Here is an 18,309-nt window from a genome sequence, read left to right on the forward strand (position 1 = left end):
AGTAAATTCAAATTTTAACGGTCATTTTGATTTCTCGCCATTTTCAAAAAGTTGGTAATATTACAAAGGAAACAGAACATACAATGTCACAGTTGAAAACATTCATCCCTATGCATTACATTGGACTACTCTGTACAGCACAGTTTATATAAAGATTTCAGTGCAGATATGCACAGTATCCACAGTTTTTGCTTTTCCGCTTGGGGCTGCGATTCAATGTTTGGGCAAACATTCAATCACAGAGTAATCTTTATCTTGTTCAAAATTGCATGTACAGTTCCAGTTGGTAGTTAATAATAAGTGCATACACACACCTCAATTAGTACATTCTCACAAACTTATTTTAGTTTGAAGGTAAAATCATAAAAATTATGCTAAAAGGTACAGCAAGTGGGGCTTTAATTACCTTAAAACATTTTGAAGGCATAAAGACAGTAAAAATTAAATCTGAATACTGTTCTAAGTTTGTTTTGAGCCACAAGGAATTCCTGTGAAGGTAAGTAGCTAACAGTTTTGCATCTTAATTGATGGTTATACCGTTGAACCAGCGATCAATGAAAGAATTGTGAATAAATCCCCAGAGAGACGATTTCTCTCAACAGACACTTTTAATGCCTGAATTCATTGTCTGATGATTTATAGCAATGTCAGTGTACAAACAGCAGTGACTTGACCGTTTAAAAAGAGAGAGAGAGTGATTTTGAACTTTTGCCAGAATTCCTGACAAACGCCGGAATTGACCAGATTAACTCCTTACATGGCTGATGATTCAGGCGTACCAGAAATTCAGATTAGAAATGATTTGAAAACTTTAGTATGAATTGGAAATTACATTAAAACTGTAATGAAATTATTCCAGTTATATCTTATATCTCTATCAAATTAGCGTCAATCATGCATGTGCTTGCTTTCTGCTTCTCAATTTCAGGACTTTTTGTCTTGAGAGAGATGTTTTCAGCATTTTAAGAGGTTTCTGTAATGTACAGCTACAGGATGCGGAAGCCATTGTGTATAAACAGTGCAGAGCAGTCTTAATTGAATTTTATGTGCTTTCAAAACCAACCCTGAATAAACAGAATTCAAACCCGCCATAATAACAATACTTTGCTAGACTAATTAAATTAATTGTTACAGGTATGACCGTGCGGTACTGAGTTGCAGATGTGTATTTCAGCTATTACATATACATGCTATGGTCAGCCATAGCAACAGCTTGTATTTAACATTGGGAACCATTTCTGACAAAGAAGGATACCTGCATGTGTATGTATTGAGATGCACAAAAAACCTATCATACTGAATTCATATTCATCAAAAATTGATGACAGGAAGCTCAAACAACTGTGTTTAGTACTGTACCAGTATATTGATTTTAAGATATGAACTAATCTGTAATATTAAATGTCATGCTCAGAATATAAATCATACTTAAATCTAGTTTCATTCAAATATTAAAATAATCTATTCATTGTCATATTTTGTAGACACTGGATTGATATTGGAGCTTTAACAGCGATAGTTTAGTTTACCTAGATATATGAGAGGTATACGAGCATGTGTGACCTATTTGGGTCCCATTTTCATGTCTGTTAGCCAAGAAGTCTTTTGCATAAATTATAAGGTTTTGGTGAAAGAGTTGAGCTGGTTTATAGCGTTTTAATGTATCAGGTTTTATCCATTACTTTGTATACCTTTATTGTAAGAATTAAGTGGGTTTGAAACCTTGCACACATTATACTGTCCATGTTTCCAGCTCTTGTAGACCCTGAAATTCAGGCACGTACTGTAGTAAAATTCATTTTGCAGTTGGTGGAATTAATCTACCATCTTACCACTGTTACTGAGATACAGACGGTCCAGTTTACCAGATGTGCAGTTCAGATGTACTGGTATGTGATATGACAGCTATAGAAATACAATTGCATGATATTAAAGACCAAAAAAGCTTTTAAGCTTAAGCAAGTCTTTTTAATTGTGGTAGGCCAAACAAAAAATATGTGTTTTCTATAAGCTGACCTATGCTATTAAAAATCCTCAAAGCCTATAAGTTTTTCCCATTTCAAAAAATTATGCCTGATTTTGCAGAATGTTGCTGTTAACGTTTCTTGATGAGTCACACTGAAATAAAAATCAAATGATAAAAAAGTTCCCGACAGACTTTCTGTATTTTCTGAGGGGATATTAACGGAAACACACGACTTTTCGGCTTACCCGTAATTTCAAAAATTGATGTAGTCGCTGATGGAACAATTTCAGAATGTCAGAAATTTGCAAACATCCATCCTTTTTAATTTGAAATTCTATAGAAGTCAGTTGTTAACCTCGCAAGCAGTGACTGTTGAGTTTTTCGATTGAGACTTTTATAGCCTGCCCTCTACAAGGATTATTGGAAAACCTTTTGTTTCGGTTCACCATTGTGGCCCCCCCCCCCCCCCCCCCCCCCCCCCACAACACAATTTCTATCTCCCAAGGGAAACAAGAAATTTAGTCGGTAATCGGATCTCAACACACAAACAGAAAACAGGGGTGTTATGTTACAAGAAACATATAAGGATAGATTTTCCATCTTTCAAATATTAGTTTTTGCATATTCTCCAAAGAGAATTTGGCATTGCATATTGTCAAAAACTGAAGTATTTTGAATTTGTTCTTTGAGGACTTGAAGACCCCAAGGTTTTGGTAAATTGCTTCGTCTGCTTTAACTTCTGCCCTTTGCCAAGGTCTGTTAACAGTACCCTCCAGCAGTACCCTGGTGGCCCATTCCAATGACATTGTTGTCTTTTGCCATGGCAACAATGTGACCCCTGACCTCTCCAAATTAGCATTTGTAAACAACTTCCCATCCAGCCTGCCCAGCCAACCACAAGGAGTCTTTGGCATGCGGCCAGTGGTGGTCAGAGACATGGTATTTTGGTATCCGGCCAAAAAAAAAAAAATTCAAACAATTGGACAGGTGGGGTTACCTATTGTTTTCCCCGCTCACAGTGCATTTGTGTGCAAATTTACTGCTTGATGGTGCCGACTGCGGCTCAGATTGAATTACCTAGCTCCATACATAGCTGACGGCAAGAAGTTGCTGATATATGCATCCCCACCTTAACCTTGATTGCCTAATAAAGACAGCAACTGTCCAATTATTTTCAGCAGAGTATTACTCGTCACGTAGATCTCAATGAAACTTCTTCTTTATCACACTCAAGGAGTGGACAGGGAGACATCAAATTTACCCAGCTCTTGCTTCAGCAAAAGTGGGATTTAACTCATTCAAAAGACGAAAGCGTGTTCAGACAGGCTTTCTAAGCACTGAGGCTATAGAAAATTTTTTAAATGCCTCGTAGGCTGGCGGCTCAGTTGTCAGTTAAAAAGCCCCAACTGGCGAAGGCCATACCTGTGTGAACTCAAGATGTCGGTTATGGTTTTATACCGTGAATATGGGTCCTCCTACGGTCGTGACGAGACGGACACACGGGTAGGCTACTATTTTATTTGCCTTGGTCACTCTGATTGCTTTTTTAAGCCCTATCGAGCAATGTTCTGGTCAAATATTAACCAAAAATTTGGCCATCTGTCAGCCGTTAAAGTAGGCTTGTTAAAATATGGAGGACTTCCCGAGTACTTACTCCGCTGAAGAATTTTGGGTAAGATTTTTTTCTCAAGAAAGTCATGCTCTGGGTTTGTAAATGATCAATGTTCCTTAGAGTCTAGTATAAGTATTTGAAACCAGGTCTTGAGAATGTTGCCCCTTACTCATGAGAGTTCATCAAGGGTTAGCAACGTTCAGCCGTTCAAACTGAGTAATATATACCAGTATATATGGATGGCACTGTGCCCAACATATATTCAAAGTTCAGAGAGACTTCAGTAAGGCTTGTACTCATGTAACACATAACCTATATCTCTGCAAATGATAGAGACTTATGTAATGATTTGCCCTTGAAGTTTGAAATAGATACCTATCTGTCTGTGTTGTAATAATCAACTTCAAGGTGGAGTGTAGACCAGGTCGACACAGTAGCAATATAAACACTGCAGTGTTATGGTCTGGCTGTGTGACACTGAGTTGGAGCTGAATGAATTACTTGTAATAGACGACGACATCCAAACTTAAACTTAACCAATCAATGGTCACTGTTCACTCAGTTTATACATTACTTTGAATCATGTTAATTGTACACACTGTACAGATGTATAGATGTACAAATTTGATGTACTACATACTGTACCAAACTGTCATTATACTGGACACTGTGTAGGGTACTCTATGCCATTTTCTTAAACTTATATTTTTAATTGAAGTTAAATAGTTTCAACCAACAATGAGCTTGTCATGATACGCAACATTATTTTCAAGTCAAGTAGTACTAGCTCCTTCATGTTTTGACAATCAACAATTCCATATTAAACTATATCATATTTTAATTTATCAAGATGCACTTTGTATTAAAATTACATACAAAGTTGATATTGTAAATATGAAGTACAGCGGGAGAACTAGTTTCATTTCACTGGTATGTGCCGTTGTCAGTCTTGCTCACCTGGAAATTTAAAATCTTTCCATCACTCATAACATATCAGTAATGGAAACACCAGATTTAAAATGTATGCCTAATGTATGCCTAATGTATGCCTGATTAAAAACTCCATTTCAAATTAAAACAGTATGTAACACTGTGACAAGGTGATAAAAGAAAATTATATATTCACAAAGTGTCATATTACCTTGCAATGAGCAGCGTACAAACTATATTTCACATGCCATAAGCTAGGAAATATCAAACATAGTTATATCTATTATGGAATATTTTGTCCTTGTATATTAGAAAATTTTACCTCGTTTTGATTTTAAAACTTTATCGCCACAAAATGCTGTGTAAAGCTTTATTTACAAGCAAGCGAGAAACGTTATTCTTTATTTGAAAATATTTTTACAGTGTTTAAATTGTGACTCAGTGATCCCTGTTTGAGAAGAAATAAAAAAAAAATAATAAAAGACCATTTTGGTTTCAGTTAGATTTCTAACTAACTCATAGCAGCCAGATTAATAATACATGTATCATTGTATTTTTTTTACCCAGGGCAGTTATAGTCATCTGTTCCTTGTCCATTATAAATGAATGTAAAATATGTTATATCACCAGCAAGGATGTAGTTGATATTGGAATGAAATTTATCTATTGCATGTCAGTTTACATTTCAGATATCATATCATATCATATCATAACAACTTCTGGTCGCAAATTATTGGCATTGATGTTTTCATAAACTTGGGTGTTGATACAATGTACATTTTAGTTCACGTGTACCTGTGTTCAGTGGTTTCAAGCATTATTTTTAAATGATATCAAAAATAAATTTTATTTGTTTTGGAATGGACAACAATGTTATGTTTTTGGCCTGTAGTCATTAGTTGCTGTCACAAACTACAGAAAAAAATTACCAACATAGCTGATAGCATCATCATCATCACCAATCTTTTGCCAAACACACTTCTATAAATTTTAAAAAGCATTTGATAAACATTATTATAAAACTGATGGATGTTGTTTAGATTCGCACAATGATGGAAAATTATTGGCATTTCAAAGATGATGATATGAATATTTCAAAGGATGTTCTGAGAAAAAGCAATTTCAGGAGAACTGACACTCAGATATTTGGCCAACTTTAATTAATTATCAGTGTTGTTATTGCACCCGTACTTCTGCATGAAGTAGTCATATTTTTAGAATAGGCTTTGCTATATGAGAAATATGAAAATATTTTTGGAAATTCTCTTTTACTAAAATGTTTAAAGTAATTAATAAAGTAGTCGTCATAGAGGGTAGATGAATAAAAATTATATTTGAATACGAGGCAATTATGTCCTGTTTCAGCGTCTGATGTAAAAATGTTTTCTTCAATGACCGATTGTTCTGTTATCATAAATTTCTAGTATTAGCAATAATTTGTAAATTTTTAGACTGAGATGTGCCAGTACTACCCTGCAGCCCCTGCCTCTGAAAATGGAATATTCTGTAACTTGGGGTCAACTCCTTCACTTGAGAAAAATGGTCAGGTACATAGAATTACCACTGTGGGGTTAAATTTTTATTAAATAATGCAGGCTTAAATCTGTGTACAGTAACTACGGCCAGCAAGCCAATTGCCGTACACCAATCGATATGTCGATTATGGTTACGTATTAGTTAGCAAATCCAGGTTGGTCAGTGCAAACACAAAATTTAACTGTGCATAAACAGGGTAAAAAAAACGTAGCTTTGTTTTTCATCCCAGGTCTTTTACAATTATGATCACAAAAAGTTTTACAAAATGATTTTATAAAAGATCACAGTGATAGCACAAAAATAACCAAAAAAAATTGATTACACACACAGCAAGGTGCAAAGGACATTATTACAGTTTTGTTCCATACAGTGTAAACATATGATTCTGCAGCCAGTGATATTTTCTCGCTGTGTGTATAGTGCACTGTCATTTCTTGTACGTTCGATATTTTTCAATTGTATATAAAAAACAGCCAATGCAGCTAATCTGTATTGACACACCTCAGAATGAGAGACAAAGCATTTTTCAGCCTGTAGTCACTGCTTCTGTATAATCAATTGTAGTTGACGGATCGAAAGTTCACAGCAGGGCAGCTAGCTGACAACATGTTTGCAGAAGGATAAAATGAAAGATAAACTGTATTTCTGGATTATTATTCCAACATATGAATCAAATTGTCATATAAGCTCTATTTAAGGATTTTTATATCAAATATTGTACAATTTAAAGAGGATATTCCTACTATAACAAAGTTATTATGATATTTTATTATTTATTACGGTAGTCAAATATTTTATTACTGTACTAAATTTAGAAAAATGTGATTTAATGCAATATAAATTAAGACCATGTGTTTTCATGTGTGTAATTCAGAGTATAAGAATAATAGATATACAGTCGCATACTTTGGTTGCTCAGTTAAAACATTCTGTTGGGCTAAAGTGTGAAACTACCATGACCTCTTCAATCAAAAATTCTCCCAAATTGAAAAATAATAAAAGGTGATGTATTCCGTACAACGCATTCCAAATCCATGGAACTTCCAAGGAGAGATTTTCCATTTAATGCTTTGATTTTCTGGTAAGAAGTTCAGTGACCCTATAGCGCAACCAATTGTTCTTCTTGTTCATGCAGAGTAACATTGTGACTGCAAGGGTAGAAATGAAATCTGTCATAATTAAGGTTGACCCTGAACAGAGTTCAGTTAAGATCCCTGTTTCTCTTTTTTGTCACTTTAATCATAAATCAATGGAAAAGTATGGATTTAATGAAGATATTGAAATTGTTTACAAAAGCTGTCTTTAGCATAGGAATGCAATTATTCTTCATTCAGGTAATAATTGTGAAGTTGCTTGATAGAAATTCTAAGCTATATGTCAGAACCTTTAAAATTTCTCTTTATGCGTACTGTTAGTTAAAATTTTCAATTACATAGTCCTACAAAGTGGAGTAAATCTATTTTACTGTTGTGGAGATTTTGCGAAATTCTTCTTGCACAAATGAAATTTTTCCGATTCCAAATGTGTAAATTTGTTCAACATTTGAGGTTATTTTACAACAAGTTTCATATTTCTAATGTCGTAACCATACAGAAAGTGAAAGAATACCGGTATATGTCACCAGATCGTTTCCAATGTGCTGGTATCCAAAGTTGTGATATCATATCATGACCCGAGAAATTGATGTAAGATCACAAACTACATGAACACACCCATTAATATTTGATACTCCATATTGTACACACCTCTCGGTGTTTACATTGACGTTTTGTTCAATCAATAATCAGGTGTACAGTAGCAATGTCGGCCATTGTCTTGTAAACAATCAACATGTCTGTGTGAACCCATGTGTTTCAACTGATCTTCCCAGAGTTTATTATAAAATCTGTTGTCAATAACCTATCATATCCTTAAGCCCAGTGCGTATTGTTTTGCCAGAATCGCTTTAAAATACATAAAAAAATATTCCATTTGTATTTACGGTAATAACATTCTACATCCCAGCCCCCTTTCGGTATAACAATGCCGGACATTCTGTACTGTGTAACTGTCTTGCCATCAATAGATTTAAATTCCAAGAGGGAGGTTATTCCGGACATCCAATGACAATTGTGTAGTGTCCGTATAATCCCTCCCGGCTTTTGTGAATGCGAAACACTCCCAGCATCTTAAATAGTTTAAGTTGTGAGTAGGGTGTGTGATGGTTTATTCATGCAACGACAGTGACGGGTCACCGTATTATTCAATGCTGTGTTTAACCTTTAATACCGCTGTGAAGGCACACACAAGGACATGGAAGTTAAGGTAGATCAGTGTCGTTCTTCAAATGAATTCAGTCTATGGACTTGTCAGTATACATGAATTTCAAGGGATTTTGTAATTTTTGCGTAAGGGCAACAGTGGAGCCAAGTTCTGTTGTTGGATGTATTACATGTAGACAAAGATACAGTCGTCAACAAAAACAATGCAGCTTACGCATGCAATCTGTGTTCACAAACTTGTTGTTGGGTGTTACAAGTTTCGCATAAGTTGGTGGTCTGACCATGCAACCTTGGTTGGAAATATTATACAAATGAAACCATGAACAAATGGCGCTTTTTTAGGGACCTTATTTTCTTCAATTGTAATGTTTATATAAAATTCATAAGTATACACTGTGTGAAAAATTTTAGCTACTATACAATGCTTTCTCCACCAATAAACTTACTGGAATGAGTTCTAACCAGAATTTCTTGCTTTTTTAGAAAACCGAAGTTTTAAACACAAGTGCAATGGCCTGAGACTCACAACTCTATCTTGTTTTATTTACGTATATCATAACTTCCTGCTGATATTTTCAGATAGTCCCTGATGCAATAGTTGAAGCCATTGCTTTCCCATCCAACTCATCTGGAAAAACCTAACAGCATGAGAATTTAAGTCTCACAGTTAGGCTAAAGAGGGAAAAAAGAATAGTTAAGTTTCCATTATCTGCCCTCAAAATCCACCGATAGTAAACTTTAAAAATAATGCATGAAATAACTAAATTTGCTAGTGCTCCTCCATGGTCACAGCAAAGATAACCAAATAATAACCCTGTTTCACTTCAACTGAATACAGGGGCATGCAACAGGAAGCACAATTTTTGTTAGAATTTTTAAACTAACATAATCTTTGATTGATTCCATTTTTTTGCAGGACATAAATGAGTTAGATGACATTCAACGTAAACTCTCAGAGGATGGCATAGATCCAAGCATCAGCAATGAAGACAAACTACGCCATGTTTGGAGACTCTACCTCAGGGCGGACACCAGTCTGTTGTCGGCCCTCAAAGATGTTGAAGAGCTTCGAATACAGCAAGCACATGAAATGCAAGAGGTGAGATAAAAATGATTGGAGAAGATTTATGATTTGGCCACTCTTCATTAGGTCAAAGGGCAGGACCGGAAAGATGGCATGAAGTATAAGAAAGGGTGAAAAATGTAGTTGAATGATGGAGGACAAAGTGTTTGAGTGAATGTGCTTTATAATCGGAATGAAAAGAAATGAATGAAAGTGACAGATACATGTATTCCTGAGTGCATAATCATGGCCAGACCCAAAATTTGTTTTTTCACATTGGTTAGCATTTACTGATCATACCAAAGCTGAAAGTTGTAACCAGAATGCATAGGAGAGATTTATGGGCCATCGAGTCACCATACTTATTGGTACATGCAAAACTAGCAGATACTCAGCGTGTTCAGAGTATAAAATAGTACATGTACTTATCACTCAACACTGTTAGAGTCTGTTGGTACTGCAGGTTGGAGGACCCATATATTGAAATGATCTTTCTCCCAGCTTGCTTTGTGGCGAGACTTGTAGTATAATGAGAAGATGGTTTCTACTTGGGACAATATTTTACAGTTTCTGATCTTCTTCTTGGCCAAGTTTATCCTGTTGTGAAACACCTGTTGATCCATGTCTAAGACTTCCCCATAAGTATCACAAAGTCAAGATCAACACAATAAAATTACACACAGTGTCATTTTGATATTTTATAAATGAATTCAAGCAAATAGACTACTTGTGGATATTTGACCAGTGAGAAATCATACAAAACTAACTGACAGTGGTTTGAAGTGCAAAGTTTTTTTTGTATTCAATATAGCTCACTTTTAAGGTAGAACGCACCTCAGGGACAGATATTCGGGCTTTCAAATTTTATCAATTCTATTCTAATCGTACATTAACCTTTGAGTGCCATAATTTTTTCCAACCAAAATTTAAGTATAACATTTTACCAGGTTTTGCAAATTTTTCTGTAATTTTTTGGATAATTTTGGACCAAATAGACATCATATTTCATTTGCTATAGTTTTTTATCAAAATTTTGGCAAAAATTTGAAAAAAAAAATTACTAGAGTATATTTTATAAAGGTGACAAAAATTGACAAAAATTGACTTTGGCGCTCAAAGTATGAAAATGTGATGCGTTTGGTAGGAAATGTTGCCAATTGTTTCTTGATGTCGCCAAAGAGTATGAAGAGTGCTGTATCCAGGGTTTCAAAAGTGAGTTTTTTGTGTTTGTTCACAATAATGGTTATCTCTGTTCAATCTCTCCTGCAGGTTGAAAACTACGTAGAACACATCAGAAGTCTGTCAGATGAAAGAGAGCAACTAACGTTAGAATTTGAAAGTGAAAATGAAAGACTGAAAGCAGAGAATGAACAACTCCGGAATGAACTAGCCGGAGGTGCTAACAATGAAATCACTCAAATGTTAATGCAGGTAAGTCTTGTGATACAGTATATTAAACAGGCCAGCTAGTTGATATCAAATATTATATCTGTATATTGATGGCGCAAATACTGCGGTCTGATTGGTTGAGGCATGAAAATTAAACCATATGTAATATATAGCGTGGTTGGAACAGTCACAAGCTCTCAGCTAGAAAGAGATTCCACTTTTGACGTTTTGTGCTAGAATTTCGATTTAATATTTTGAACCCGGCTCGGACAGAAATGTACGATGACGTCATAGAGTACCAGGGGGTCAGGATGCAAAGGGTTAATATTATGATATAATAGCAATAAACCACCTCAGCAACAGGTATACCACTCTATTTTGACCAGTTCACTCCATATATGCACTTGCTATTGCTCTTGAACATACGTCGTAAACTGGTCAAAATTTCATGATATACTGTCACCTGGTGTGGTTTACTGCTTAATTATTTTTTTATGAGATGGAAAGTTGAAAAAATTTACCTGGAAGACTTGCCCACTCCCTTCTTTGTGATTTTACTTTGATTGCTTGCTAGCACAGTTACGGTAGTATTGCACCTTGAAAGTGAAAGACTTAACCCTTTGAGTGCTGTATTTTTTTCCCACCAAAATTTCAGTGCAACATTTTACCAATTTTTATGAACTTTTCTATAATTTTCTGATAATTTTGGACCAAATGAACACAACATTTCATTGGCCACAGTTTTTTATCAAAATTTTGGCAAAAATCTAACAAAAGTTGACTTAGGTATATTTTATAAGGGTGATAAAAATTGACTTTGGCGCTCGAAGGGTTAAACTTTTGCACAACTCATGTCTAACACAACATAATCTTGGTTCTGTGCGTACTAGGAAGGGCTGGAAGATGTCGCAGACGGAACGACAAGTGAACAGATAGCGTACTTACTGGTAGAGAGGGCCAGGCTCATGGACGAACTGGACGCTGAGAGAAAACGAACCGACGAGTTAGACTCCACTGAAATGGATGGAAATAAAGTACAACACATTCTGGCAAAAGAGAGGCAAGAATTAGAAGAGGAAAGGAAAAATATCCGAATGACCAAGGAAAGCCTTCAAAAAGTGAGTCTCAGAAATAACGCTTCAAAGAATTCTCAGACTTCATGTACCAAGTTTTGTAAGTCATTTCTTTCATGACTGATCTCCGTCCTTGATCTCAATCTTTTGCATACCTTGCAAGGTTTAGAAACAGGAAAAATAGACTTGTGATTGCCAATTAGCATCCTTTTCAAGATTGACCGACAAGCAGTCTTGCCAAACTAATATTAACGCTTTGACAACCACAAAGTGATAAAATCGCTGTACCAAACATACTGTGAACACGTACAGAATCTCACTGGAATTTTCTTGCACTGGAGGCAGTCAAAGGGTTAAAGGTCAGCAATTGGCTTTGTGAACTTTTCAGTCACTCTCACAGAGACCACATCTATTTCTAAAAGCATTTAGTCTTATGTTAGGGAAGGACATAACTTTTATGTGACAACTTCTCATGATTTATACCTTTCTGTTGTCAAGATTTTATTTCAAAACATATCAGTAAAGCTGTTGTGAAAAGCATCTTTTCTAGCGAAAGCATCTTTGCACAGAATAATAATAATAATTCCTGTACTGTCTGAAAATATCTCTTCATAATATCCATGATATCGTATTGCTCCTGTCGTCAGAAATGAAAGCTGAAGTGCATTAGCAGACATTCTGTGTTCTAGTTATGTATCATACAGGCCAAACCATCTCACATCTCAGGGTTTCCACTAACATTGTATTCTACATTAACATGATACGCCCTTCATTTCTTCCAATCTTCTCTTCACATTCCATCCAAACCATTCGTTTCTCATAAGCTCCATGATGATGAGCTTAGCTCTCAACAAAAGGTGAGTTTTCATCACCCTCCCTCTGCTAGCCCAGTCACTGTACATCCCCTGCATGCAGTACATTGGTGCGGTCCAAGTCATTATGCTGAACTGCACACGGCCAGTCAATGGGGGCGCTCTAACAAGGCTGACACTGCTACCACATCTTGCCGAAATGTGTTGACTTACCACATTTTTATGAAACAAAGAAGGCTTTTTACAGGAGGATAATTTAATTTACAGCTTTGGTTGTATCAAATATTTAAAAAATTAAAAAAATTTTAACACAAAGTGTATCATGATTGAGCAATAAGTGGAGGACCAAAGTTTTCTGATACAGTATTGCAATGTGATATATCCTTGTTTTGCTGTGCATGGCAGTAGTGTACCGGGGTATGTCTTTCTCAGAGTCCTACCATTGCTTGGCAAGTGACTGAACAATTGTATGTGGTCCAAAATATTCAGTACAGGGTTGAGATGTATCCCTTGCATGTTCTTTTTCCATCTCGCCTGTAACCATGCTGTATGTACAGAACACTGCCTTGTTTTGTCGTTGTTGCAGGCCTGTAGTTCATTTGCTGCAGTTCTTATTAAAACACAAAACCAGGATGTGCGACCTTTGACATTGCAGAGCATCTCCCCTCTTTGCATTCTTATCTCACAGTCACATGACTTTGCATCTTTTATCTCAGTCAAACCTTTTTGACCAATCATAATGCATGGTACATTTCTTCTGACAACATTCAGCATAGTTACATTCTGTGTAGCATAACCCTGGCTAATATCATGCATTTTGCAAAGCCAGTGTCTGCATCCTGAACAATCCATTTCTCACTTAACCCTTTCACCACAATGGTTTTGCCCAAACCCATTGTTATCAATGGTCATTTTAGACCAATTCACCAGGAATGGGGGTGAAAAGATCGAGGTTGCATGCCAAGCCCATAATATTATCATGTTTACAACAGACAGAACTTTTATGTCTGTTTATAGTAATCATCTTTTCATGCATGACAACAAACTGCCTCCTTCCATTTCAGGATCACCAAGACAAGATGCGACAGAAGGACAAACTGATAATGGAGATACAGAATGAAGTACAGAAACTCAACGCAGCCCTGGATAAAGAAAAGAGGGCGAGACGGGAAGACAAGGAGAAATTAAGAATAGAAGGTGAGTCAGACCAACACTGAAATGTACCTGAGTAGAATTGTAGAGTCATATGGGAACAAGACCAGATTAGCATTGTACAGGAGTTGCATGAGATGCTGTGACCCCTACACATTTAAACTCAGATTTAGTATGTACTGGAAATCTGACGAGGAAGGAGCTCAAAGCAATGATGTAGAACAAGATTTCAGTAGAAGATGAGTTTGGTGACATTGTATTGACATATATCTCTTGTTTAACCATGCTCTGTATGCTCTGATGTAGAACAAAGTCATTATTATATGACAATATCGTAAACAATGCTTTAGGAATAAGAAGCAACTTTGTTTAGATTTAGCAAGCATTAATGTTGAGCATTGATGATAAAACATTGACACATTGCATAATTTTATTTTGCAGAGGACAGTCACATCACAGCCAGTGTATCAAGAAACCTTGATGCTTCAACCTATCGGGAGAGAGAGATGCAGTTTGATGTGGAGAAAGATGAACTCAACCAAAGGGTAAGAAGTTCACACAAATTTTTGACGAAATCAAGTAAACATTGCGAAAGCTTGCATTCAATTCAAATCGGGTTGAAAAAATATTGAAATTACAAAACTTGTGCTAAACTTTAATATTAGTTATTATTATAAAAATGCTAATTAATAAAAAAAATGAGAATATGCAGGATTACACGGAAATTCAGCTGTCTGTTGTTCAATATTGATTGTGCGTTTTGAACAGTGCCCTCTATGGCAACTCAGCGCTTTTCATTTTGATATGACAGTGGAGGGTATGTATTTAACCGTGGGATACTGTAGTAGTCAGTCTTCATGAATTTCCTGTCACATGCAGCTGTTAATGCAGAAATTGTAATGTCAAGTGACCTTTTTGGGGACAAGTGAAATGTTTCCAAGCTGGTACAAGTTCTTCTCTATATACTACATACACATTTAGAGAAATTAGCCAATGCAAAGGTTAAAAGATATGAGAGTGTGTTATTCCTGACAAAAGATCAAAGGTGATTGTGCAGTATCAGCTGTTTGTGTTGTTGAATGTCTTTTTAGTTTTTCAATGTAGACATGTACATTCATTTCACAGCTCACTTGTATTGGTAGTTTTGTTTATTTGTTATGGTAAATTAAGTTTTGTGTTGTGATCGTACATGAACTACAAAATATAATATTTAACAGACATAAAGTGTTTAACTTACAATCGTCTATATCGATGATGTCAAGTTACATGCTATGAAACTTGAATATTCCTGTCACTTTCTACCAGTATAGAGTGAACAAAATTTTTCTGTATTTTCAGTACTCATCGAAAACTTGCCAGGCTTCTATGCATACATCCATTCTACCTCAAAATGCATTCACTGTGTACAATAATGTACCTCATCATGGTGATAATGCAGTCTTCATAATTACAGGTGACTCTCAACACTAGAATGAAATAGTCCATCAAAAAATATTCTTTTCAGATATTCCAGTAAAACATCGATGATATGCAGCATTTAAAAAATGTTCCAGTGATTACTGTGAAATTCACACCTTTACAATCATCATAAGCAAATCGTCAGTTTCTGACCAACAATTTTAAAATGTTTGCTTTCCTCCATTAACAGTCACTAGGACTTGATATTCTTTAATATGGTTCCTTCAGTGAATTTTATACTCCAGCTTGTTTCTTTTTGCGTTTTATAGTTAAGCTTTTTTTTTATTGCATGTACATTTTTTGGCTGCATACTGGAAAGAAATGCAAGAACCTGATGGATTAAACATAGGTGTAAGGGTTCTTTCAATACCATCAGAAAATCTGAAGAATGTTGTTCATTGGATCTTTGCTCAATTAGAATCTTCACAGGAAAATCTTGTGCATATTACAGACACCTTCAGGAGTGAAAAATATTTTGAATATGTATAATAGTTGTGCAGAGTCAGGCAGTCAAAATGTGTGATTTTATCGGTTCAAGTGATTTCATTAAAGACACCAAAGCCAGAGCAAGTTGGTTCTTAGTCTGACATTGAATATTATTGATCTGTCTTCTCTTGTCTCCTTAGACTCTCAGAGTGCAGGGAATGAATACTTGATAGGGTTATGAATAATTAATTAGGTTTGTGAATAATTATTCAGTTCATGAATATTTAATGAGAGATTATTTCCTGCCTTTCATGTGCTGGTAGTCACGTTGTTATTACAATCCAAGGTAAATGGGTCACCCAAAGATGTCAATAGGCAAGATTTGACTCAATAAATGTTGATCATTTGTGGCCGTCTTGCAAACAAAAGTGTCTGCCAGTGTTATTTCAGGTCCTGGACAACTTTCACATGTAGAGGCTGTGTCGGGAACAGAAATTTTATGCACGCATATAATTACTGTCATCATAGTGTATGTCATGATTTAAACATCTGCCCTACCTGGATTATTAATGGAATGGTCCAGATTTTCCTGGATTATACCATTTTGAAACCAAGAGACACGATTTTGCAGAATCTGCAAAGTTGCAGTCTTTGTTATGTGGAACTTGCCGGGCAGTATGAAGGCATATTTATTCTTTGACAACTCTTGACTAGATGACAACTCGGGACAAAAATGTCTATCTTCAAGAAAAAGGTAAAAATTCTCAACTTTTTGGGGTTTCTCCAGTGTTGAAAAGACTAGTCACAGCAAAGGAACATGCATGGAGAGTTAATGAGTCATAGACAGGGCTATGAAAGATGTGTGCTATCAAAGACAGGATGCAGTTGTAGATATGTTTGGCTGTAATTGCTGCAGCATATCACAGCACAGTCATGGCTCGCATTGTATATGTGTTACACTAGTGTAAGTCTGTCATCGTGAAAGGGATGCAATGACTAGAAATATTGACAAATCCAAGCATTGTATCATTTACAAGGCTACCTTCTTGTCCACTTCGATACTTTTCATGAAAGTTTGTTGATAATCATCTGTTTTATAAACCTAGTTATTCTTGTGTAATTCTCTCTGTGAGTCTAAAAGAATAGCCAACCCCAACCCAGCATATGTATTGTTGCTTTGCGACTGTCAGTTCCATTTCAATACAGGTGACAGCTAGTGTTGTACGGATACATTACATATGCATGTACTGTACTGTACATGTGTATACTGTGTACACTGTGTATCGTCTAGTATATCGTTAGGAAATATGTGGTCACATAACCAGCGTTATATTTTCCTCCAACATTCATACTGCAGAATGGTGACAGTATGTGCAAGATATTGATGCACACTGTCCCTTCCTTTACAATGTGTATGCTTTGCAAATACTTTGAAGGCTGGGCTTGACTTTCCTATTGATTTTTGTCGACAGTAATTGCACATTTAGACCTGTAAGTTGTTCCACATGTATGTCTTGTGATCAGACTGGACGGTAGCAGGCACTTCTCTAGTCTGTGTTCTTCCAGGGTTATTTATTAGTCCCCACGGACACCGTCCGGGGGGACTTATAGGTTTGGTCATGTCCGTCCGTGTGTGCGTGCGTGTGTCCGTCTGTGCGTCCGTCCGTTCACGCAGATATCTCAGACATGCCCAGGTCAATTTCTTTCAAACTTTGCACAGGATAGTACCCTACCCATACAGATGCACGTCGATTTGTTTCAGAATGCGATCAAATTTGGCCGTGTTAGAGGACTTTTTAGTTTTCACCTCCATAGACTCCCATGTATAAGGCAGTCTCCATAGACTCCCATGTATAAGGCAGTCCATAGACTCCCATGTATAAGGCAATCCATAGACTCCCATGTATAAGGCCAAGAAAAATAAAAATTTAGTTTCTCATCGTATTCATATTGCAAAAAGGATGCAGTGACACAGTTTTTAGTCCCCATGGATGAAGTCCAGGGGGCTTATAGATTGGGTCATGTCCGTCGGTGAGTCCATCCGTGAGTCCATCCGTTCACGCAGATATCTCAGATATTTTGACAAAATGTCACGTGACCTTGGTGACCTTTGACCTCAAATATATATATTTGTCAATAACTCAGTAACCACAAGTGCTACACCCTTCATATATGGTATGATGGGACAGCTTATGACGCCACATATTGTACCTCATTAATTATGCACATATCTAATTTTGAGCAAGCCAATCGAGCTAGAAGTCTGATTTTTGGTATATAGGGATAACTTAGCAATACAATTTTTTGACAAAATGTCATGTGACCTCGGTGACCTTTGACCTCATATATCTATATATTTGTCCATAACTCAGTAACCACAAGTTCTACACCCTTCATGTAATGAATGATGGGACAGCTTATGACGCCATATATTGTACCTCATTAATTATGCACATATCTAATTTTGAGCAAGCCAATCGAGCTAGAGGTCTGATTTTTGGTATATAGGGATAACTTAGCAATACAATTTTTTTGACAAAATGTCACGTGACCTTGGTGACCTTTGACCTCAAATATACATATTTGTCCATAACTCAGTAACCACAAGTGCTACACCCTTCATGTATGGTA

The 18,309-nt window shown here is 36.1% G+C and overlaps 1 protein-coding gene across 7 annotated transcripts in view; it reads left to right on the forward strand.

The window, feature by feature from the left end:
- The window catches only part of LOC139137011 (myosin-11-like), a 63,565-nt gene that overhangs the window by 6,983 nt on the left and 38,273 nt on the right, over positions 1-18,309 (forward strand). For 3 of the 7 annotated variants that reach the window (XM_070704912.1, XM_070704911.1, XM_070704910.1), the window contains exons 1-6: positions 3,318-3,469; positions 9,222-9,404; positions 10,638-10,799; positions 11,648-11,875; positions 13,707-13,839; positions 14,236-14,339. In XM_070704912.1, coding sequence (XP_070561013.1) covers positions 3,404-3,469; positions 9,222-9,404; positions 10,638-10,799; positions 11,648-11,875; positions 13,707-13,839; positions 14,236-14,339 — 876 coding nt within the window. In that variant the 5' untranslated portion in view covers positions 3,318-3,403. Of the gene's footprint in view, positions 1-3,317; positions 3,470-3,575; positions 3,639-8,237; positions 8,349-9,221; positions 9,405-10,637; positions 10,800-11,647; positions 11,876-13,706; positions 13,840-14,235; positions 14,340-18,309 lie in introns of those variants that run through there. The other 4 variants (XM_070704914.1, XM_070704916.1, XM_070704913.1 and 1 more) reach the window with 3 other exon arrangements.

Source organism: Ptychodera flava, chromosome 7 (assembly GCF_041260155.1).
Source record: "Ptychodera flava strain L36383 chromosome 7, AS_Pfla_20210202, whole genome shotgun sequence".
NCBI lineage: Eukaryota > Metazoa > Hemichordata > Enteropneusta > Ptychoderidae > Ptychodera > Ptychodera flava.